Raw genomic sequence first — 25,767 nt, 5'->3', positions numbered from 1 at the left:
GATTTTAATGTTTAGTGAATTAACAGTCTTTTAAGTCATTATCTTTATAGTTAAAACCAAGAAAATACAGTATGCTTCATATGAAAAGGCATACCTCCTATAAAATACATGAGAAGTAGCTAATGATGTCAAACAGTTTATGAAATAAGTTTTTCCTAATTAATTATTGTTTGTTTTCTGGCAACCTTTCTACAAATATTTTGTACACAATATGAAGGACTTTCATCTTTTCACATTTTTGCAATTGCTGTTAAAGTATGAGTGCATGTTGCCTTAAAAATTATACTACACAGTTCTTACAGGTCTCATTGTGGTAGTCTGTGTTTTATAGAAGTTTTAAATTTTGATTTATATTATCTGGATTTATAATATTTCAAGGAGTAAAGATATATAAAGGATATTCTTGAATTTTTAAAAAATTTGATGAAAGTAATTTAAAAAAGTAATCAGGTTACGAAAAAGTGTCTATCCCTTAATCAAGTAGAGTCAAAACTAAGAGTCGGCGCGCGCGTGTGCGGGAGGGGGCGGGTGGGGAAGGATCGCCAGCGAGATCCCGAGGCTAGGCTCGCGTGCCCGCCCCCTCCCCCATCCTGGCCCCCAGCTCCCACCGGGTCGGCCCGGCTCAGCCATGATCAAGGCGATCCTCATCTTTAACAACCACGGGAAGCCGCGGCTCTCCAAGTTCTACCAGCCCTACAGTGAAGATACACAACAGCAAATCATCAGGGAGACATTCCATTTGGTATCTAAGAGAGATGAAAATGTTTGTAATCTCCTAGAAGAAGGATTATTAATTGGAGGATCTGACAACAAACTGATTTATTGACATTATGCAACATTATATTTTGTCTTCTGTGTGGATTCTTCAGAAAGTGAACTTGACATTTTAGATCTAATTCAAGTATTTGTGGAAACATTAGACAAGTGTTTTGAAAACGTCTGTGAACTGGATTTAATTTTCCATGTAGACAAGGTTCACAATATTCTTGCAGAAATGGTGATAGAAGGAGGATTATTAATTGGAGGATCTGACAACAAACTGATTTATAGACATTATGCAACATTATATTTTGTCTTCTGTGTGGATTCTTCAGAAAGTGAACTTGACATTTTAGATCTAATTCAAGTATTTGTGGAAACATTAGACAAGTGTTTTGAAAACGTCTGTGAACTGGATTTAATTTTCCATGTAGACAAGGTTCACAATATTCTTGCAGAAATGGTGATGGGGGGAATGGTATTGGAGACCAACATGAATGAGATTGTTACACAAATTGATGCACAAAATAAACTGGAGAAATCTGAGGCTGGCTTAGCGGGAGCTCCAGCCCATGCTGTATCAGCTGTAAAGAATATGAATCTTCCTGAGATCCCAAGAAATATTAACATTGGTGACATCAGTATAAAAGTGCCAAACCTGCCCTCTTTTAAATAAAAAAAATTTTAAAGGCCACTCCCAGGTAAAATCCGGGGGAAAAGTCATCTAAGTTTACCATGCAGCTGTTTACCAAAAATAGAGGAGGAGAGTCTTAACTTCTGCTCTTGGATTTAAGTCAAGGTACTGCATAGAAGTCATGTAAAATCAGTATGGAAGTTCATTGTTGCTTTTCTTGCTCAGTGATTTTGAAGAAATTGAGTAGTTACAGTGTGATTTTTTTCTTTATTCTCTAAACTGCATTCCTATGACCACCTAAGGCATGCCTCTACGTATTGGCTACCACAGTATTTTGAAAAGTGTTTGGGACATTTCTTTAAATTATGTATAACCCAAAATGTTCGTGTTTTGTATGGATCACAAATACAGCATTCCTTAATTCTTTCTGTTATTTGTCAGAATTGTTATTTAAAGAACGCAGTATGTATTGCATGAAAACATTATGACTTTTTCTCTTAGTTTAAATAAACTCCAAGGTAACTGGACTTCCAAAGCAAAAAACAAAAAAAAACAACAAAAAAAACCTAAGACTCATGTAACTCCATTAAGAGCAGGACTCTTTGTACTTCTGAACACTAAATAATCTTGTCCAATAATTTTATCACAGTACCCAATATGTGGTTTTCAATGAAAATTGTATTGTTTGCATTGATCTTACAGAAGGTATGCTATTCATATCTGTGAAGCCATAGGCATATAATGATTTTAATCCAATATATACACAGCAATTATTGTGTGCTGGCACTGTTCTAAGTATTTTACAGACAGCTCATTTAATCTTTAAAATGATCCCGTGAGGTAAGTACAATTACTATACCATCTCCTTGAAACATAATAAGCCCAATAACAGGCTTGACATTTGACTTTACATGAAAGATTAAGACAATTCTGACCCAATAATTGTAAGCGCATCATACTAGTGAACTCAGACATTTCTCATGAGGTACACAGGACTCACAAGTTGCATCTATTTGTCTCTTGAGAAGATAGAGAAGCTTTAGTTATTCTTTCTTTTATGTTACTCTACAAATTTGTGTGAAATTCTGTCAAGAATTTACAGTTTTCTGAGGACTGCCTGCATACACATATTCATGTATATGAATACACATATTCAATAATAAATCATGTGTCTTTTCTCTGCTACACTGAGAGAGAGAGAGGTCTTTTGGTTGGTAGGATTTTTAATTTCCCCAACAATCATTAGGAATGCTGCATAATATTGATAGAAATGACTCTCCAAGCCTGTCTAAACAACATAACTTCAAAAATATGAATCAAATGGAGATACTAACAGGCAAACTTGATAAACCACAATGATAGAGAAACACTGTCATACTTCTAGATGGGAAATGTAGATCAAGCAGCCATTAAGCATAGTGCCTTGGTGTGGAGCAAACCCAGACATATACTCTTACAGGAATATAGTACTCTTCTATAAGCATCAGGTCTAAGGCTACATTTATATACAGTAGAAGATTGAGGTTGAGTTACTTTCTTCCTGAAGTTTATAGTTTGGTGTTAAGTTTCCAAGTTATGAGCATAAGCATATGTCTTTTTCTGGTCACTGAATATCTTATTCAGTCAAGAGTTCATATACGTCTTGTCTCAGAATATCTCAGTTACTCTTTGTCTTATTTATCATAGAAAAATACAAAAATGATAGTAAAAAACAGGATTTCTTCTATGGTTTCTACTTTATATATTTTCTATATAGCCTATTCATTATTTTCCATCAAGCAAACAAAAGAGATAATAGTCATGAATGGGCATCAACCCCCAGCTATGTCTTTATCCTATTAAATTTAACATAAAGAAATATTCTTTCCAAAGTACACCTAATTCTAAGCAACAGTAAATATTCAAATACCATTATACACTAAACATCACAACAGTAACATTTATAGTATTGTTGTTCTTTTGTTTTATGATAAATACTTTCATACAGGCTCAACGCTGAAGTGGGTTAGTATATGTAACAATTAATAGCTTGGATTTGGGAAGAGATCTTTTGTATGTATTGCATGTGTGGGGGGCAATATCACTTTATTGGATTTTTTAATCTTGATACAATGATCATGTACAAATTATTTATTTGAATAAATGTAACCTGTAAAAAACCATGTCCCTGGGGTAGTCACTATGTGTTGTCATTATTTCTTTTAAGAACAGCTGACCTTCAGGAGACATCGTCCAATGAGAATCCTTTGATATTTCACATTTCAATTGGTCATAGCATGGATGCTAGCGCTAACTGCCTCCTCATTGACCCCAAACCAACCAAATAAACACAAATGATTCTACCAATTTGTGTCTCTCTGTATAAAAGGATCACCCAATGCTCTCAAGAGTCCTGGTAGCAGCAGTTAAATAGTTCAGTCATCGACAGAAGACTTCTTCAACTGGACTGCCATTCTCTACTATATAATGATTCTATGGAATATTTCCAAAGTGGACCCCTATTTTTGTCTGAAATTGCAATAACATAAAATACTATATATTAAGAACATTTGGTCATATATTGCCTACATGCAACATCTATTGTTTTGTTTTCTGGAAGACTATAAATGTTATCTGTTCAATTCCTCAGTAGTACATATTCATCGAAATATGATATTATTTGACATTTTATTTTAATTTACACATAGTCACACACAATAAGTAACAAATATTTATTTAGTCCTACACTTTCTTATGGGTATGCATCATGTTTAACAATAGCTCATCATGACCTTGACCAAAGATTTATAAGAGATAGCAAAGGCGGAGGACAAATGATATAAGGGATGTGAATAGGAGGACATGGGGTAATTAATACTGGAAAGTTTCTACATTAAGTATACACTGTGTGTGTCTTCTGTAGAAATTAGGTTTATGAGACAGTGAGTAAATAAATATAGGGAAATGATAAATTAATCTTTTTTTAAAGATAGAGCAATTTCATTCTTTCATTATAGTTCTTTGGAGATATTTTCAACAAAACATAGTAAATATTCCACATATTAGAGAAAACAAACATTTCCTGATGTTAATAATAGAAAAAAATTTGAAAACAAGTTTTCACCAACAAAAACTGAAAAACAGTCATATTTCTGACAGAAAATAGGTCAGATTTGATTCATGGGCAGTTGATGACTTCCTAGTTAGGTCAACGGCAAACATTTTCCATAAATTTATAGCTTAATTTTGTTCATTAAGGTGAAAATTATATTGAGAGTACATGATATGATAAAAGCATTTTATCCAAAATATGGTAGTGGCAAAGGTGTATTGAAATTAATAATAGTTCCCAATGCTTTTGAACATGTATAATAAATAAGGTACCACTAGTAACAACTATAATTAATAGCCATTTAATCAGTCTTGATAAAATATATTTTGAAAGCCTCCCAGAAATTGAGAAAATGAGTAGTCCTAGAGAATGAATAACAGGTACTTTGGTAAGTTGAGTGTTTTCCCCAGCCCTCTAAATTACTGGCTTTCAAAAAGAAAAAAAAAAATGGAGAACTGATGCAGAACCTAATCAAATTGTCAGCTAATTACCAATTTAAAAATAATTTACAACACTGGATTACTGTGTGATTTTTAGCCCATAAACTGGAAAGAGTTCAAATAATCGATTGACCTGTTATGTCAGACAGAGTCCAGTCAAAAAGCAAAACCAAACTAGATATTTCAAACAGGAGACAATATAGGGAACTGGTTTCCCTGTTGTTAAAGCATTAGGTGAAAAATAAAAAACAAAAAAATCTTGAAGTAACTCGGAGACAACTGCAGGAAGTAGCTACACCCTCAAGAGTTGGGGGAATTAGCTTTTAAATGAGATGAATTTGAGGTAATTATGAGATGCTGGTAGAGGCCTCAGTGAGGGAAAAGAAAACATAGTCAGTTAAGAAGCTCTGTAGTCTAAGAAGAAAGGAACGGTTTGATGAATTGGCTTTGTGTCATTGGTGAATGCATGGAAGCTGAAGTCTGACTGTTAAGGGAGGGCATGTGTAAATGTGAAGTAAAGATGTTCCTGGTCAAAACATGACAGTGTGCATTTTTAAGGAGTATTAAGACACTGCTGACTTAAAAAGAGACCACAAAAACGTCTAGTTTGGTGGAAGAAGGAATGAAGATAGATTTATCACACATCTTTATATGCTAAGGCCCATTCCTTAAAAAGGGAAAAATATCAGCTAACTGTAATTGAACGTGGGGGTCTGGCTGCTCACTGCTCAAAAGCAATTAAAAAGGCAAGGCTGGTGAAAAGGAAAGTGTGCTTTATTTTGGAGGCAAGCAATGCAGTGGGGAGGACTCCTGTCCAAAGGCCAACTCACCCCCACTGACAAGCAGTGGGTGAGAGATTTTATAGATGGAGGGATGGGGCTACATGCAGAAACAGCAAAGTCAGCTCTGACAGTCATCTTGAAATTGGTCCTGCAGCAGTCTGACCAGTGTCATCTTGTCATCTTGATGGTTTTAAGTACAGTTTAGTCTTTAGTTCCAGGGTCGGTTTGTTACCGTTTCTTTGAGGCCAGTTCTTGGCATTGTGGCAGCTTATGTCATGGCTACAGCCTGGTCATCATGTAGTTAAATTCTTTTACCTGGCGGGGTTCCAGTATCTACAACACAGCTCACAGGATATGGCTCAGAATATTATCTGTAGCCCTTGAGGAGGAACTAAAAGTCCTTGACTTTGCTTAACGACTGAACTGTTATTATTATTTGGTCTCGTTTGACTGTTTTCCTTTGTTCTGCTTTTTCTCACTTCTTTTATTAAACTTATTCTTTGGCTAAAAGATTTCTACAGACAAAAGGCAGGCTGAGGACGTGGGGGACAAGGATCACAGGGTCCTGCTCCATTTCATAACTGCTGCAAATTAGATAGAAGAAGATGAGGACAAGGGATGTTGTCTTTCTCTGAAATGCAAAAGTTTTCTGTGAAATCCAGCTGACATCTTGATTTTTACCATATGCATGGATGTGTGTGTGTGTGTGTAAATAAAACAAAATCTGTGGTTATATTAATATGAATAAGAACAGTGGTGTAGAGATATATTCCTTTGATATAGTATTGACTTATGTTCACAAAAAGGCTATGGGTTGTTTTATCAAAGTCTAAGATAATGTTATGTAACGAAAAGTTGCTTTTTCATCAAATTGACTTTCTTAAGTTAATTTTGCTACAACCTAAAGGCATATGAGTTTTGAATACGTTTACATAAAAAAATTCATTAAAATGTGTGAAATTTCTAAAGTCAATAGAGAGATGTAAAATTCCCAATTTTCACCTTATGAATAAATAGCAGAAGAGAATGACTTAAGTATTTGTCCTTTCCATGAATTTTTTCAGATGAAAATGAATGACAAACCCCTTGTTTTTAAAGTCATTCATTTTCACAAGTGAGTTGTGGAATTACTTAATAAACACATTTTAAAACGATGTCTGGCTTTCTAGTTTCTGAGGAAAGACGAAAACCAAGATTTTGCCTTTACATACACTCCAAAATTCATATTTATTTAATTTCTTGGTTGAGTTACCGGTTATGAGCAATGGACGAAAAAAACATCCTCTCTTTGAAGATAACATACGTTAATGTACATATGCCTATATTTGTATGTTTGTGTATATAATACAAAATATAAAATGGTTTAGTGTTTTATAATTTAAAAATATAAAATGGTTTAGTGATATTGTATTCTCTCCAATTAAATTTATTTCTTCTTGGCTTCATAATTAAAATAATGACCATAGCTTATGTAATTTGTGTCTAAAGATTTTCACTTGTTGTTTGAATGTCATTTAGGCCATATACTGATTTCTAGTATAGTTTGGTAAATAAGTTTGGAATAAACAAAGACATTATTAGGTGTTTCCAATGGAAAATTACTCATTATTTATAGCATGACTTTCTGGGTTATATGACTTTAGCCTTTCATTGCCTTTGAAATATTTTACTACCTAGTAAATTGCAGATAACTGATACCAATGGAAAATAATTCTTGCCTATGGACTTGCAAATGAATTTTGTCTGGAAAAGATTCAATTGATTTCTATTCCCTTTTAGGTGGAAAAGGCCAGGTTTATGTCTATTTGTAATTTCATTTCCACAATTGTTTACAGCATATAAATGTATGGCTCTTTGACTTCTTTGAACTGATTATAAATCTGCCTAGTTTCCTCTTAAATAATGAGTTAATTAAATATCTAACATGTTAAATTTATATTTGTAAGAAATTCATGATTTTACCTTGAAAAAGTATCCTTTAACATTCTAGATATCTGATTCATTTTTCTTAGAAGAAAAAAAGGATTAATATAAGCTCAAAGTTCTTGTGATTGTTTAAGATATAAGTGATTATATATCACTTATATAATACATAAGTGACTATATATAGGCAAATTTAAATATACTTCCTGCAATATAAACAAAGAATGTAACAAGAAAAGATATTGTAAATAGAAAACTTATAGAACACCTTTCAGTTTTAATTTTTCGATTCTTTATTACTACACAAAATAAGCTTTAAAAAAATAGAACTCACTAACTGAATTAACTTGACCTTTCTAAAGTAAACCTCCTATACTTATTCTACCAGTTTACTCTAAATAAATAGTTCTTTTATTGTTTTTAATCATTAAAACATCCTTTTAAGGAGAAAATAATATAATTTTTTATTTTGGTATACTGAAATAATGCAAAAATATCATGTCTATTATTTCCTAAAGACACGAAATTTTGATTGGTTAGATTCAAAAGAATTTCCAATTACTATGCACTTCTAACAAGGTCCTTTAGACTTTACTGAACCTTCTAGTGAATTAAGAAAAGCACTCAGCTAGGTGGACAAAACTCTGGATACCAAACTTAGCAAGCAAATATTGCCTTTGTGGAAAGAGGAAAAAGCTGGTGAATACAACACTTCATAGACAGAAGAAAGCTCTTCTTGGTGAATATACCCCACCTAGGGTGCCTGGCTTGAAAAGTGAGATGTAGTTTTAATTTCAGCCTTACTCATTGCCTTGGCCCAGTGCCTTTATGCCCTGGACAGCTGATGGCAACCTTGCCTCTATCGTTTTGTACTGGGCATCATTTTTGTATTTCACTTTGAGTAAGTTAAGCATTCTATTATAAATTCTAACAAAGCCCTTTTTCATGAACAAGCCTCTATTTTTTTACACCATTATATGCATTACATTATTATAGTGTTTCATATATCATGTAAAGAGATCAGCCAATAATATTTAAAATAATGATAAAAGTACCATGAAAATACTACTATTAATAGATATCCTCTTAGAGAAAAAAATATCTGATAGACAAGAAAACAAAAGACATAGTTAAAAGCAAATGGTATCATTATTTAGTCAATAACAATTCTACTTAAGAGCAGGCTCTTTTCATATTTTTCATTTTTCTCATTCATAGTATACATTTTATACCAACTTTCTGGAGCTACTACCCCTGATACCACTGACTGATTCCTGTTCTTACCGGGCCTTGGCACCCCAAAGAACAGACAGGATTTGGGCTGATACCCAATACTTGATTCAGGACCAGGTCTCTAGCACAGTTCTATCTTTTTGGAATTCAGCGAGGTTGAGAGACTAAATAAAAAGTTATGTGAGGTATGACCTGAATTTCTATCTTATGTTGATGAACTTTCAATTCATCCTTTTATTTTTTACATCTTTATTGGAGTATTATTGCTTTACAATGTTGTGTTAGTTGCTGCTGTATAACAAAGTGAATCAGCTATACGTATACATATATCCCCATATGACCTCCCTCTTGTGTCTCCCTCCCACCCTCCCTATCCTACCCCTCTAGGGGGTTACAAAGCACCAAGCTGATGTCTCTGTGCTATGTAGCTGCTTCCCACTAACTATTTTACATTCGCTAGTGTATATATGTCAATGCTATTCTCTCATTTCACCTTAGCTTACCCTCCCCTCCCCGTGTCCTCAAGTCATTCTCTATGTTTCTGTCTTTATTCCTGTCCTGCCCTTAGGTGTATTAGAACCATATTTTTTTAGATTCCATATATATGTGTTAGCATATAGTATTTGATTTTTCTTTCTGACTTACTTCACTCTGTATGACAGACTCTAGGTCCATCCACCCCACTACAAATAACTCAATTTCATTTCTCTTTATGGCTGAGTAATATTCCATTGTATATATGTGCCACATCTTCTTTATCCATTCATCTGTCGATGGACACTTACGTCGCTTCCATGTCCTGGCTATTGTAAATAGTGCTGAAATGAAAAGTGTGGTACACGTCACTTTTTGAATTATGGTTTTCTCAGGGTATATGCCCAGTAGTGGGATTGCTGGGTCATATGGTATTTCTATTTTTAGTTTTTTAAGGAACCTCCATACTGTTCTCCATAGTGGCTGTATCAATTTACATTCCCACCAACAGTGCAACAGGGTTCCCTTTTCTCCACTATGTCTTGATTACTGTAGCTTTGTAGTATAGTCTGAAGTCCGGAAGCCTGATTCCTCCAGCTCCATTTTTCTTTCTCAAGATTGCTTTGGCTCTTTCAGGTCTTTTGTGTTTCCATACAAATTATGAAATTTTTTGTTCTAGTTCTGTGAAAAATTCCATTGGTAGTTTGATAAGGATTGCATTGAATCTGTGGATTGCTTTGGGTAGTATAGTCATTTTCACAATGTTGATTCTTCCAAACCAAGAACATGGTATATCTGTTCATATGTTTGTATCGGATTTGATTTCTTTCAACAGTGTCTTATAGTTTTCTGCATGCAGGTCTTTTGTCTCCTTAGGTAGGTTTATTCCTAGGTATTTTATTCTTTTTGTTGCAATAGTAAATGGGAGTGTTTCCTTATTTTCTCCTTCATATTTTTCATCGTTTGTGTGTAGGAATATGAGACATTTCTGTGCATTAGTATTGTATCCTGCTACTTTACCAAATTCATTGATTAGCTCTAGTAGTTTTCTGGTAGCATGTTTAGGATTCTCTAGGTATAGTATCATGTCACCTGCAAACAGTGACAGTTTTACTCTTCTTTTCTGATTTGGATTCTGTTAATTTATTTTTCTTCTCTGATTGCCATGGCTATAACCTCCAAAACTATGTTGAATAATAGTGGTGAGAGTGGGCACCCCTGTCTCATTCATGATCTTAGAGGAAATGGTTTCATTTTTTTCACCATTGAGAATGATGTTGGCTGTGGGTTTGTCATATATGGCCTTTATTATGTTGAGGTAGGTTCCCTCTGTGCCCACTTTCTGGAGAGTTTTTATCATAAATGGGTGTTGAAGTTTGTCAAAAGCTTTTTCTGCATCTACTGAGATTATCATATGGTTTTTAACCTTCAGTTTGTTAATATGGTGTATCACATTGATTGATTTGCGTTTACTGAAGAATCCTTGCATTCCTGGAATAAACCCCACTTGATCATGGTGTATGATCCGTTTAATGTGCTGCTGGATTCTGTTTCCTAGTATTCTGTTGAGGATTTTTGTATCTATGTTCATCAGTGATATTGGTCTGTAGTTTTCTTTCTTTGTGACATCCTTGTCTGGTTTTGGTATCCGAGTGATGGTGGCCTCGTAGAATGAGTTTGGGAGTGTTCCTCCCTCTGCTACATTTTGCAAGAGTTTGAGAAGGACAGGTGTTATCTCTTCTCTAATGTTCGATAGAATTTACCTGTGAAGTCATGTGGTCCTTTGTTTTGTTTGTTGAAAGATTTTTAATCACAGTTTCAATTTCAGTGCTTGTGATTGGTCTGTTCATATTTTCTCTTTCTTCCTGGTTCAGTCTTGGAAGGTTGTACTTTTCTAAAAATGTGTCCTTTTCTTACAGGTTGTCCATTTTATTGCTATATAGTTGCTTGTAGTAGTCTCTCATGATCCTTTGTATTTCTGCAGCATCAGTTATTACTTCTCCTTTTTCATTTCTTATTCTGTTGATTTGAGTCTTCTCCCTTCAAATAATCCATAAATGATGTTTCCCAGACTTGCTCTCAGGGAAGCAAAGAAATATTTGACACTTGATTTGTGGAAATACAACCATCATTTTAAAAGTCCAAGGAGGTACAGCTTTTTAAATAGACCAAGGAAGATGGGAAAAGTGTATACAGGAGGAAAAACAAACAAACAGAAAATATGGAGGAGGGAAATGAGGGAGATTATACTGCACTGAGGAATAAACATTTCACAAATAACTTTTTCTTCTTTCTTTGTTTATTGCAAGGAATTGTCAAAGAGTAATTTGAGAGAATTAGTAATCACAAATTATTTTAAGTAATAGATTTTAAAAAATCAATCTATAGCAGGTTTGGACAAATTTTCCTCTAAAGGGCCACAGAGTAAATATGTTAGGCTTTCTGGTCCATCCCCTCTCTGTCACAGTGTTATATAGCAATGTGTTATACTGTAAAGGCAGACACAAGCATACATGAACAAGTGGTCGTGGCTATGTTCCTATAAAATTTTGTTTAAAAAAGCAGGCTTTGGGCCATAATTTTTTGGCCACTGATCTATAAAATAATGGTATAGCATAGATAGATATCAGTATAAAATGCATTAACATCACGAGTGTTTTTTTGTTGCTGTTCTTAACATTTAAATATACGTATGATATCACTTACACGTGGAATCTAAAATATGTCACAAATGAACCTTTTTATGAAACAGAAACAGACTCACAGACATAGAGAACAAACTTATGGTTACCAAAGGGGAAAGGGGGTGGGGTAGGGATAAATTAGGAGTTTGGGATTAGCAGATACAAACTACTATACCTAAACTAGATAAACAGCAAGTTCCTACTGTATAGCACAGGGAATTAATTCAATACCCTATAATAAACCATAATGGGAAAGAATATGTATATAGACATGCATAATATGTGTATATATGCATGTATATATAGATAACTGAATCACTTTCCTGTATAACAGAAAATAACACAACATTGTAAACCAACTATACTTCAATTTAAAAACAAAAAAAAGGTTTAAGTATAGACTTCTTGGGAATCAGAGGAAAAAACGTGGATATAGCCATATTCAATTATGAATTTAAAAGTAGCAATTTTTTGTTATCTCAATTTAAGAGATCCTCTGTTTGTCATATAAATGTATTTCAAATAATATGTGAGAAATTAACATTTTATGTAAATTCTAGGGATAGTGTCAGAATGGAGGAAGGCTTCTGTATCACATACATCCCAGCAAAGTCACTGATTTTTCTCTACTGTCATAAAAGAGTGGACTAGACCTTGGACTTCTATTGACATAACCTCTTGGTTGTTTCAGGTAAAAACATTTTGTCAAATATAATCAGGGTAAATTTGGTGTTGTATTAATTGCTGAACATAAGACAGAGCTATCATTTACCTAGTGAGCATGGTCAGGAATGCTAGACACACAGGCAATTCGACCCCAAAGAGTATTTTTGGTACAGCTTAAACTTGCTTTTTAGTTATACTGAATGAGGAAATGGGACTCTCAGAAGCAGTAGTTCTTCACCTGTGTTTCACATTACAGTCATTTGAGGAAAATTAACACAACTGATGCCCGGGCCTCATTATGAGAGGTTCTGATTTAATTGATTGGTGGTGAGGTGTGGGCATCAGTGTTTTTTAAAAGCACATTGGGTGATTCACATGTGCAGCCAAGGTGGTGAGCCACTGTTTCCGAGCTTAAATAAATTAAAATCACATCCCTATTAGGGGAAAAACTGAAACTTGACACTAGTTCGGGTGCTAAATTTAGACCATAATCTCACAGTTGCTTCTTCATGCACATAGGCCTATTAGATTATGCAATGGAACAATGCCTTGAGCATTTAGGACTCGTAAGTTGTTTCTATTGCAGTAATTGTAAATCTGAATTAAATTAGCGGAGCTGAAGAAAAATACACTTTTATCAATGAATTGCATTCCAAGTCTCATCCACTTTTAATGCCCAGTTTAAAGGCAACTTAGGCAGTGTCCCCAGTCCTTCAAGAAGAATTATAGAAGCCCTAGCTGAAGCCTATTTTTATTTCTCCCTTTAGACATCTGTAGTGCTTTATCTGAATCATATTTATTTTCTCTTTCTCTCTCTCAATTTACCTTTTATTTTTTAGCCATGCCTTTTTTCCCCTTCTTTTGGACTATGATATGCTGAGGGTAAGGACCATTTATGATTCATTTCCGTATCATCTACAGATTCTTGAATTAGATTTATACATAATAAAATTTCAATTATTTGTCATAAAATACATCAAATACTACTATGTAAATGTTGCACCTTTTTCTATTCTCCTACTATATGCGTATCATTTATAAGATTTATATATGTATAATTGGGGAGTGTGGTGTGGGGTAAGAAGACATGATAACGGTATTGCTAGCATATAAATTATGTTAACTTAATCTTATGTAAATGGATTTAAAAAATATGATATTCTTTTTTAAAATTGATTGGATTAGTCCACTTGTATTCATTATTGACATGTCTGAAGGTGTCACTTGGAAATTAATATGTTGAAATCCTAATGTCCCATGTGATGGTATTAGGAGGTGGGGCATTTGGGAAGTATTAGGTCATGAGGGCGGAATCCTCATAAATGGGATTAGTACTCTTATAAAAGAGGCCCCAGAGAGCTCCCTGATGCTGTCTGGCATGTGAGGACATAGTGAAAAGACAGCTGTTTATGACCGGGAAGCCCTCACCAAACATTGAACTTGCCGATGCCCAGATCTTGAAATTTCCAGCTTCTAGAATGTAGGAAATAAATGTTTGTTGATTATAAGCCTCTAAGTCTGTGATATTTTGTTATAGCAGCTTGAATGGACTAAGAAAATAAGAATAATTGATATCTTTGGAGTTATTTCTATAACTTTTCTTTGTGCTCCCTATTGTCTTTTATGGTATGTTTTCTTTTTGGATATATTGTGTTTATTTGTTCTGTTTTTATTTCATTGTTTTCCTGTTACAGACTTCGAATTTATATACTTTTTCCCCTTATTTTAGTGTTTGCCCTGGGTATCTTATCATACATGTTTACTGTAGAAATATTTTTTATCCTTTTCTGTGTCTGAGAAATTTCAAATTCTTTTCATTAATGGCCCAAATCTTTTATGGCATTATGCTTTTCACTCACTTTTATCAGAGTCTTAAGGAGGTAAGGAGATAAATGCTTAATCTCAGTTGGTTTCCTTTCATCCTGGCTTCTCAATGTCTGTTGTATTTCTCTATCCCTACTAACAGTAGGTAAATTAACTCAGAACTCCTTTATCATTCATCTGAATCTTGCATTCCTTTCCTAACTGCCTAAGTTTTAACTTTCTTTGCTTTCAACCTTGCCAACTTCAATCTAATTACTGTTAAAGTAACCTATAAATTAATATTTTCAGATGTCTTTTCTGCTTTAAACCTTTAAATGGCTCACCATTTCTTTCTATATTAAGTCCAAACAGAAACATGCGACACAGTCCTTCGGACAAGTTGCTAACTCTTCATTTCTAGTGTAGTTACTTTGGATACTTTGAAATTTCTGAGAGCTGACTTTTCATTGGCTGCTCTACTTCTTTTAGCAAAGATTTCATACTGTCTATTCAGCAGGGTCATGGTACAAAAAGCATACTGAAGCTGCATAGTAAGCATTATATTTTACTCAAATTGTTTAAATGTCCATACACACATTAAATTATTAAAAATTAGGCACTATAACATTCTGGGAACTGCTTAATGATATTCAGCACAGCACTTAATTTTCCTAGAACAGTTTGTTTATGTTAATTTGGTTTTAATCAGGTAAAATGCTACTTTCTACCACACTGGCACTATTAGCTATTCTAGTAGGAAAATGACACGTCTTTTCCAAAATTAGAAACTGAAGTAAATATTCAGCCAAACAACCGATCCATTCTGATGATTATATTTCAATTATAAAGTACATGGAGCACTATTAGAAAAATTGGACTTTAAATCAAAAGGTGGACTCTATATGCTGTTTTATATGTACTGTGTTTATTAAATAGTTTCAAATACATTTTTTAATGAATGCAGCACTCTCACGAACAGGAAATTACTTTTCTCATAAGTAGCAAAGCCTATTTGTTGCTTTACTAATATGGTATTTTTGAAGGTTTTTCTATTGGAAATACTTCAGTTATAAGCTTCCAGGAATATTATAGTTAAATTAAAAATATAAAAGCAGTGCAAAACATGTTAAGCTGAGATTTGAATTTCATTTTGACTCTTGATGGTTATGCCCATTATATATTATCAGTCAATAAACCCTCCAAGCAAAAGATTTTACATTATGCAAAGCATAATCTCATCATCAAATAAAAGCTCAAACTCATATATCCCTCACTGTGTATATTTTTAAATGCCATATATATGTATATATGCATATATATAAATCTATATGATAATAAAACTACATAATGGGATAGATGTTAGTATTATTTTCCTCTTTTAGATCAGGAAACCATGGCACATGGAAGTTAACTAATTTCATCAGAGTGACAGATTTAAGAAATGGTAGAGCTGGAATTTGAATTTCAGGTAGTTTGGCTAAGAGTCTGCCACTTTATAGTCTGCCCAGTGATAGTGATCAACCTTAGATAATTAAAATTAACAAACTTGACTACAGCCTCCTGTTTCACAAATAATTTTTCTAGTCTATGAAATATGGAAACATCTAAAAAATGGAAAAGAAAAATAGTCTTAAAATCAAAACTTTATCAACCCAAAAACTAATAGAGATATTTCGCTAGTTAGAATTTTGTCAAGGGTTAAAAATTTTTAAAAAGATGGTCATAATAATTTAAAAAGTACTTAGCACTCATGGGAATACAGCAATTGAAGGCATTTTTAAAATGTACTGTTAGTCTGCACCAGTGGTCTCACATTATAGCTCAATTGCAAATTCTCAGCCCCAATCAGTATTTAATGAATCAGAAACTCTAGGTGTATGACCAAATCATTTGTGCTTTAACAAGCACTTCAGGTGATTCAGATGAACACTCAAGTTTGGCAACTTGTTGTGTTCAAGTGTTGTGTTGTGTTGTTTTACACACAACAATATGATTCAGTGATGGGGCCCATTCAGAAACATAAAAAACACACAAAGTTTAAGTAGTTTAGAGATGAGCAGAGTCTCATTTTTAGCATGGCCTGGCATGCCAAATGAACAGGTGTTTGTTTTAATAATCTGAGTTAATAAAAAAAAATTGTACGAATTTGAACTTCTCAACTGTGTGAAGTGGAAAGAAAAGTGTAAATTGTGGAGTTGAGAAGGGGGGTGGAATTTAGACAGACCAGAGACAAAAGGGAAATTATGATGGGCTATGAAGGCATTATAGGAAAATCTAATGGAAGTTCAAAAGATGAACGCTAAATTAGCTTAGATACTGAGACCATATATTCAACTACCAAAAGCCAAGGCGCCCAAGTTAAGAACCTAACTCCAATGTATAAATACTCGTGAATGCGTTAGTGAATCACTGGCTCTTTCTGGGCCTTAGTGTTCTTATTTAATACAGTGATATCAAAACCTAATTCACACATTTTGAAAAGATTAAGTTATATGTGAAGAGTTCACCATAGTTTATGGCACATAACCAAACCCATCCTCCATTAGATTCTCCTTATAATGGAAACAGAACCCATCCCTCATAGTGATGAGTGAGGCATTAGAAATCAAGTAACGATATTTATACTCTACTTACAAATGTTTGGGGTTAGATATTAGTGATATCAATTTAGTTTGAAGATCTTATTTTAAAATGTTCTGATGTTTCCAAAGGTAAAATACATGAAAAAATATAAAAGCTTTTTTGCCTGAACTCTTTTGATAGTGGAAGCAAAGAGATATTTGACTCAAATTGCTTTACTGTCTAACCTTATTCTCCACTTGCCATCTGTTCACAGTCTATACTTTAGTAGAATGTATGGCTTGCCTGATTCCAAAATGGAAATGTAGAAGCAAGACCTAATGTATACATGAATGACAACAACTAATGTAATTGAATATTCACTGTATTATAGGATCCAAAGCTGAGTATTAATACATTTAATCCCTGCAACTCTATTAGGAGATAACTTTTATGTCTTTTTCATGGGCGGGTAAACTATGGCAATAGGGAGTTAAGTCTCCAAAAAAGATACAGTCAGTGAGTATTGGAGCTGGGTTATAAAATCAGGCAGTTAATCTCCAGAATCTATGTATTTAACCACTGTGCCATGATTCAAGACACTTGAAATAAGGATGTTTACAAAGTAATATTGATTCATACCCATAATAGCAATGCAAGTATTGACATAACATTCAGGACATCTGTTCAAATTTAGATTTCCATATCATGCAGATGTAGTACAGAATGCTAGAGGCAGGCTAAGATTAGACTTGGCTAACTGATTATTGAAATAGTGATGTCTCATCTTAAAGAGTTAATTATACGTTTTATTTTATCACTGAAATAAAAATCCCTTTCCCATTTTCATTCCGACTGTTTGTTTCTGAGCTTTAATTTTTAGATGTAATCTCTGAGGAGCTGAAAATGGTTGACCATTAACCATTTACTTATTTTTAAGTAAGTGGTTCACAAGAAAATTTTGCCTCTAAATCTTGCCTCTCTCTAATGGTTAATTTCATCAAATGGGTTAAATATAGTAAATAATACACAAAACCAGTCCAAATGGAGAGATGCACCTCTTAAAGAAGAGGGTGAAAGGAACATTTCCATAGTGACTTTTATCTCCTCTTTTATAATGTAGGCACTAGACCAACACCCACAATCAGCGTCTTTCCTACATTGCCTGGCCAATTTTTACCTTTCAATATTTATGTCAAAGGACATTTCAGAGCCTTCATGTAGACTAAATTTAAATTGTAAAAGAATCTTATAAAAGCAAATGTTTCTCAAGCTGGCAGATGGAAATGAATATACAAAGATCATCTTTCTTTTTTCTTTTTTTTTTTTCTCAATTGGGACAGAATTGCCCTCATTTCTTTACCTCTCAAGTAATGCTAACTTTTAATGTAGATTTTGTTGCATTAAAACTTTGATAAATTAGCACTTTTAAGTGACTGAAATAGTAAATGGAAATTTAAAGTTCATTTCTATTAAGTTTCAGTCATATTTTAAATCAGAAAATGCCATGAAAAATACTAGTCTTTAAAAATGTGAGCAATAAACTGAGTAAGCATGACTGTAAAGGGCTATTCTTCAGGTAGAATGAATATCTTTAATATAAACAACTATTTTATTTAATTTTCATGAGATTCCAAACAATCCCCCCCAAAATAAATCAGTGACTATTGTGAAATATATTGTGGTATATATTTAAGTAGTTGATAAGTTTATCAAAGTTTATGTGAATACATTGTTTAGTTTCTTTTGATAGGAGTTTGGAAATACTGAAAAACATTAGAAAATAAAGATAAATGACAGTGGATATGTTTCATTAAGCAGCTGCAGGGATTGGTATTAGGTGAGAAAAATGATACGCCTGTAATATTATGGAGATGAAAAAATTTAAAAAGCAGCATTTTTGCAGTCCCAGTTTAAAAAAAAAAACTTTTTTGTAAATATCTTAGTTTTTAGATTTTTGTTATCCATGCATTTTTTTTTTTTGTAGGCGGGAAAGTGTTTCTGGGAGGACAAGACTGATGCATAAATTATATAATTCCTCTATGAACTATATTATTCCTTCTTCTTAATCTTTTCATGGCTAGTCTGCAGCATCGCTGGAAAATAGTAGGGGTGACATTTGGTTTTATGTATTCACTCAATGCACATTTACTTTGTGGAGAAATAAATGGGGTCTGACCATCTTTCTCTCATTTTTATGTTTTCTGGGGTCTGGAATTTTCTTTAGAGGAGATCTCAGAGAAATATGAGAGAGAAATCATTTCTGCAATACCAAGAGATCCTTCTGTTTTATCCCTCTATGTTCCTGATGGGAAAGCAAAGTCCTTCCAGACTTTCTAGGGCTCAGATTGCAAATCTCTTATCCAGGACAGTCTTCGGTTTCAAACATACTGTAATCAAAATTTTCAATATGACTGATACATTCTTGTGAAACTGTAGTTGAGTATATCACTTTATGACTGTGTTGTATAAATATTTATAAGTATCTTTCCTAGCTGATACAGTATGTATGATAAAAATAAAAAAGCCTTTTGAGAAAAATGCCTCTACATAGCAGGCATTCCATCAAGTTCCTTGAACACCCGATGAGCTTTGATTGAAATGTCTGAAGGACAGATTAAAAAGAGATTCCTGTTGTGCCTCTCTTGCTCATGTCTTCCTTATCCTCAGCAAATAAACTGAAGGATATGGCATTTTTGAAGATCTTTCTCCTTGTGTGCACAGTATTCAAGGGTAGAATCTTACTTTGTGGTGGTACTCCATCTATGACAGGAGTAAAATCATGCAGTCATCCAAAGGCCTCATGTGTACACTTTTAAACATATTTAGATAGTGTGCTATTCTTTACATATAAAGGAGACTCTTTGAGTCCATCTTCAGTGTTTTCTTGATTAGGAAAATAATGGATTCTTTGGATTCTCCCTTCACATGTGCTTAAAATGCAACCGCATTTGTTTCTGTTTGTTACATGACTGAAATAGGTCTGCTTTGGTCACAAAATGGAAGATGGTTAACTGGCTCCAAAAATTAGTCATAGGATATTGATTGTAGTCACATTAGTCTAAGAATTCCTAAAACCAGGTAGTATAAAGGTACTCTGTGTGTGTGTGTGTGTGTGTCTGCGTGTGTGTGTGTGTGTGTACTGATAATATTTTCTAAATCTAACACAGTGAACCCATTTATAATTTTCTAAACCAGAGGACTTTGGCAAATGATGAGTGAGGCAGTGCTGTCAGGGGAAATGATGTGGAGCTCTCACTTTGCTCTACTCTACGGCCCATCTATCTCGTTAGGTAAAAAGAGGTAATAAACTTTACTGTGTGAGCAGTTTTCTTAAGCCTATATGTTCCATCCTTCCAAATCTTATGGTATTAATTATCTTTATTATTAGATCAATACCTAGGATGCTCTGCTGTATATTAAGCAAAATTTAAAGGCTGGCAGGTGCTATGTTTCAAAGAGTGTCTTTAATTCATGTCTTGCTGCTGGTAAAGTACAGATGACAAATAACACAAATGCTGTTATTAAAAAGAGGAACTCCATTCATATGTGAATGGGAAGACTAAAAAAACTCATTCTGTACCATCTCTAATGATTTTCATGGCATTATTGAGCAGAAGGATGCCTCCTGAATCCATTCTTAAAGATAGCTGAGTTGTATATATTTTGTGGCAATAGATTTAAAATAATTTTTGAAACTTAATAATCCACTATCTGTGAAAGATTATTTTGTCCTATTATTTATACTAAGAATCCACAGAGAGAATTAAGGTATAAGGCACATATATTGAGTTTTGATATCCTAGTATCTAGTATATTTTATACTTGTTGGTTTACAAATCCAAAAGTGAATTAATTTGCAGCTGTACTGAAGAGAATGCTGCATGAGTTCTGCATAAGGCATTCCAAAAATCACTTAAACCTTTATTCTATTTCTGTGCCTGGGAGTGCTCAGTGTTTATCACTGACGTTGTGATTGATTAACTGGCTAAAATTAATCATCTAGCATAACAAGCTTCAGAGTCATGCTTGAAATCCATATAAAAAGAATTCATAAAAATAAAACATTGGAACTTAATAGGTTGTAACTTTTTGAAGAAAGGTAATATACAATATACAAAAGACAATATGTGTATTGTCTTTTAATATCTATGATCCTGTGAAACAATGATGATCAAATATTCTGTTACTGACACTGACTCTTCAAAATGATCAAATTTCAAAGTTTCAAGTTTCAAAATATTCAAAAACACTCATGGTGGTGACAATCACTTTTAAATATAACAAGTAAGTTTGCATGAACAGATGCTTTTCTCCATGCAAAGCTAGTGATCAATAATTTATACAAAAATTATAGTAATAATATTTTAATAATTTCCAATTGCTGCCCTAACAAATTATTACAATTTAGCCAGTATAAAACAACTCAATTTTATCATTCCACAGTTTCTCTAGGTCAGATGTCCAGGTCTAGTATAGTTCAGCTGGGTCCTCTGATATGAGTTTCTCAAGGCTTAAATCAAGGTGTCAGCTGGGTTGCAGTCCTATCTAAAGGCTCTATGGATAAATCTACTTCCAAGCTCATGCAGGCTGTTGGCCAAATTCAGTCCTTGAAATTGTAGGACTGAAGTTTCCTTGCTGTCCCTTTTAGCTCCAAAGGCCTCTCTGTTCTCAGCACTCAGCAATGGCACTTCAAATCCTTCTGATGCTTCATATCTCTCTGATGTTCCCTTCTGCTGCTTCTCTCTGATTTCTGGATTAAGGGCCCTTGTGACTAGTTAACCCCATCCAGATAATGCAGTGTACTCTCTCTACTTTTAGGACCCTAATTATAACTATATTGTCAGTATTCATTTTGCCGTTTAATATAACTTATTAACAGAGTCCATGGATTGGATGTGGGTGTCTTTGGAGGTGAGGGAGAGTTTCTGCCTACCACAGAATTTGGGGGGTTATTTTACATATCCAATTTTTTACAATTGAATTACTTCAACCATATTTTATTTTCAAATTCCAATTACTCACTGAAGTTTATCAAAAAAAAAAATGTGCCAAAATATATATTGAGCAGTTCCTCTTATGACCAGATATTTTCTGCACAATTATCCTTTTTCTTCAAAGTGAAAAACAGCTATCATACTTTCGGTATTTGTGAGATAATTCTTAAAAATATGGGTGGATTTTTATTATTTTTTAAATAAAAATTAATAGATAATAAAGAGTTGTTGAGTGGCACAGATGGCTGGAGGGTCTTGAAGAGGTGTGCTTAATGTAAATTGCAAAACTCAAATCAGGTTCTTAATAGAGAAAAAGGTTCATTGTTTACTTGGGTAAATACCAGAAGAGACTGGAAGAGAAAACGTAGTTAATTTAAAAATTATCTAAATATAGAAATCTAAGATCCATTGACACTGAGGTGGTCAAAGGAAGGTTCCAGAGGTCATTCCTAACCTTTATAGTTTATAAGTTTGCTACGTGAACAACACTATTTTAGCACTTTACACATATTAACTCATTTAATCCTAAAATTTAATCCTATGAGGTAGGTGTAACTATTAAACTAAATTTTATAGATGAGAAACTAAGCCAAAGAGAAGTCAGTTTTACACAAGTTAGACAATAAGTAATGGTAGCACTTGGAAAAACAACCAGCTTTAAGTCATGTAAAATGTTTCTGTGGATATGTTTGTGTTTGTGTCCATCTCTCCCACTGCTGTACCACCATTGGCCATTTTAGTCCATCAAGGACCCTAAGAAGGGCCATGAGGAGATGGAGGAAAACGTTGAATGTATCAGTCCGAGTAAGGACGGCTTGAAAAGGAAAACTGTCCGACAGTGAAAGGCAGATATTATGAGGAAAAGACTAAAAATGGCTGACAGACATAGCAAGAATCACATCAGTGATGACCTTAAAAAAGCCTTGGAATAGTGGGAATAAAATCAAATTGAAGCTGGTTGACCCCTGAGTTGATTAGAGGTGGTAAAAAACAGTTGGGAGTGGCTATAAAAGGGATTTTTAAAAAAAGTTTAGTAGTCGAGAGAGAGGAGTGTTTAAGGGTGGTCTCATAAATATTTTACATTCCACAGACTAGCTAGCTAGATAGACGCATGATAGACACATTAATATGTTTGATTTCTAATTGGAAGAAGAGTAGAATAAATTTAAGTAGGGGTTCCAGAAAGGGATGTGAGCTGGCACATAGGTAGAAAGATTATACTTCAGTTAGGGGACTATTTTCTATTATAATAGGAGGCAATCAGAAGCAAGGAGTCTTGATATAGGTTAATCAGTTGGTTTACAGGCATAAAATTGATGACAATGATGTTCGCTCTGAATGATAAATCAAGGCCGTTTACTAAGAGTGTATGAAGAAAAAGGAGACAATTTGAAATAGTTGCTGTGGAATATGAAACCAGAGATAACTTGCAAAATGTAGAAGCATTGCCGCTGGACAGAATTAATACTCAAATTGTGGCTGAATTTGTGATGTGGATATTTTGTGAGATTTTTGATACTGTAAAGGCAGGGGTCAGCAGACATTTCTATCAGGGTAATATAGTAAATATTTTATGATTTGTGGGTCATAGGTCTCTGTAGCAACTTCTCAATTATTGTTTTAACATGAAAGCAACCATAGAAAATACAGGAATAAATGGGCATGGCTGTGTTCCCATAAAACTTTATTTGCAAAAATAAGTGGTAGGCTAGATTTAGCCTATAAGCCATAGTTTACAGACCTCTGCTTGGCAGGAATGTATATCCATTTGGTTGTAAACAAGGAAGCACCTGAGAAGAGTGTACCAATCAGTGGACAGGATGGGCAATAAGACACGGGGCTGAGGATAGAGGCAAAATTGTGCTAAAAGTGTTGACCATGTTGAATGGACTGTGTTGGAAATAAGAGCTAATTAAACCAGGGGCTTATATACAGGGAGAAATTAAAGGAACCAAAAATCAAAGGGGACACATAATGTGTGTATTGTGTGTTACTGGGTAGAAGAAAGGGAAACAAAAGGCTACATGAAATAGAATACAGTAAAATCAGGCTACAACAATTTTCTATCTATGTGACTGATGAAACAATTATCTTTTTTGGCAGTGTAGTGAAGAAAGAAAATAATCTAAGTGTTACAACTTCCAGAGAAAAGGATTGATGGGAAATTAAAATAATGCAGGCAGAAAATAAAAAATAGTGATAAATAGATGAAAGATAGATAGATTGAAGTGTATGATAGCAATGTAAAATAGTTATATAAAGTTTCCTCCAAAATTTAAGCATCAAATTACCGTATGATACAGCAATTCCACTTCTAGGCATGTACTCAAAGGAAACGAAAGCAGGAACATGAACAGATATCTGTACAGCCATGTTCATAGAAGCTATATTCACAATAGCCAAAAGATGGAAACAGCTGAAGTGTCCATCAATAGATAAATGGATAAACAAGATGAACTATTATGTCATATACAAAAACTTAACACCAAATGGATCAATGACCTAAAACTATAAAACTCAGAAGAAAACATTGGGGAAAAACTTCACAACTTTGGATTTGGCAGTGATTTCTTGGATATGACACCAAAAGCACAGGCAAAAAAGTAAAAATAGATGAATTGGACTATATCAAAATTAAAAGTGTGTGCATCAAATAACACAATCAACAGAGCAGAAAGCAAACTTACAGAATGAGAGAAAATATTTGCAAATCATATATCTGATATGGCATTAATATCCAGAATTTATAAAGAACTCCTACAACTCAATAACAAAAATGAAAATAACCCTGTTAAAATGGACAAAGGACGTGAAGAGGTATATTCCCAAAGATGATAAACAGATGCCAACAAGCATATGAAAAAATGCTCAACAAACTAATCATTAGGGAAATGCAAATCAAAACCACAATATGACACCTCACTCCCATTGGAATGGCTACTATATATGCACACACACACATATACACACACAACAACCAAAGTTACGGCCAGGATGTGGAGAAATTGGGACACTTGTAAACTATTGGTGGGAATGTAAACTGGTACCGCCACTATGGAAAGCAGTATGGATTTTCCTCCAAAAATTAAAAATAGAACTACCATATGATCCGGCAATTCTACTTCTGGGTATATATTCAAAATAATTGAAAGCAGGGTTTCAAAGAGATATTTGTTGCATTACTTACAATAATTAAGAGGTGGAAGCAGCTCAAGTGTCCATAGATGGATTTACAGATAAACAAAATTTTGTCTGTACATAGAATGGGATATTAGCATAAAAAAGAAAGAAATTCTGACACATGCTACGATGTGGATGAACTTTGAAATCATTCTAAGTGAAATAAGCCAGCACAAAGGACAAATGTTACATGATTCCACTTAAATGTAGTACCTAGAGTGGTCATATTTATAGGAAAAGGAAGTAAAATGGTGGTTGCCAGGGGCTGAGGACAGAGGGAAATGAGGAATTAGTGTCTAATTGGCATAGATTGGGGAAGATGAAAAATTCTGGAGATGGATGGTGAGCATGGTCGCACAATAATGTGGATGTGCTTATGAACTATAACTGTACACTAAAAAATGGTTAAAGTGGTAAATGTTATGTTTTCTATATTTTATAACAAAAAACTAAGAATTCTAAAGAGTCTAAATATTTTGGTCACTGACTAATAGGCTCTGAAGTTAGGAGATGTAAGTTTGAGTCAAAATATCATTGCTTAC

At 33.8% G+C, this 25,767-nt stretch overlaps 2 protein-coding genes across 6 annotated transcripts in view; one reads left to right on the top strand and one right to left on the bottom strand.

Moving 5' to 3' along the window:
- Window positions 1-25,767, bottom strand: part of FSTL5 (follistatin like 5) — a 1,111,808-nt gene that overhangs the window by 330,049 nt on the left and 755,992 nt on the right. The window lies entirely within an intron of this gene.
- LOC307186169 (AP-3 complex subunit sigma-1-like) lies at window positions 629-1,493 on the top strand (the record flags this gene model as incomplete). Its single annotated transcript, XM_079921034.1, is given in 2 exon segments — window positions 629-766; window positions 995-1,493. Coding segments are annotated over 2 exon segments (579 nt in total). The 3' UTR covers window positions 1,436-1,493.

This window comes from Stenella coeruleoalba (assembly GCF_951394435.1).
Source record: "Stenella coeruleoalba genome assembly, chromosome: 4".
Classification (NCBI taxonomy): domain Eukaryota; kingdom Metazoa; phylum Chordata; class Mammalia; order Artiodactyla; family Delphinidae; genus Stenella; species Stenella coeruleoalba.
Note: the sequence above shows the minus strand (reverse complement) of the source record. Positions and strands in the feature narration are given on the sequence as shown.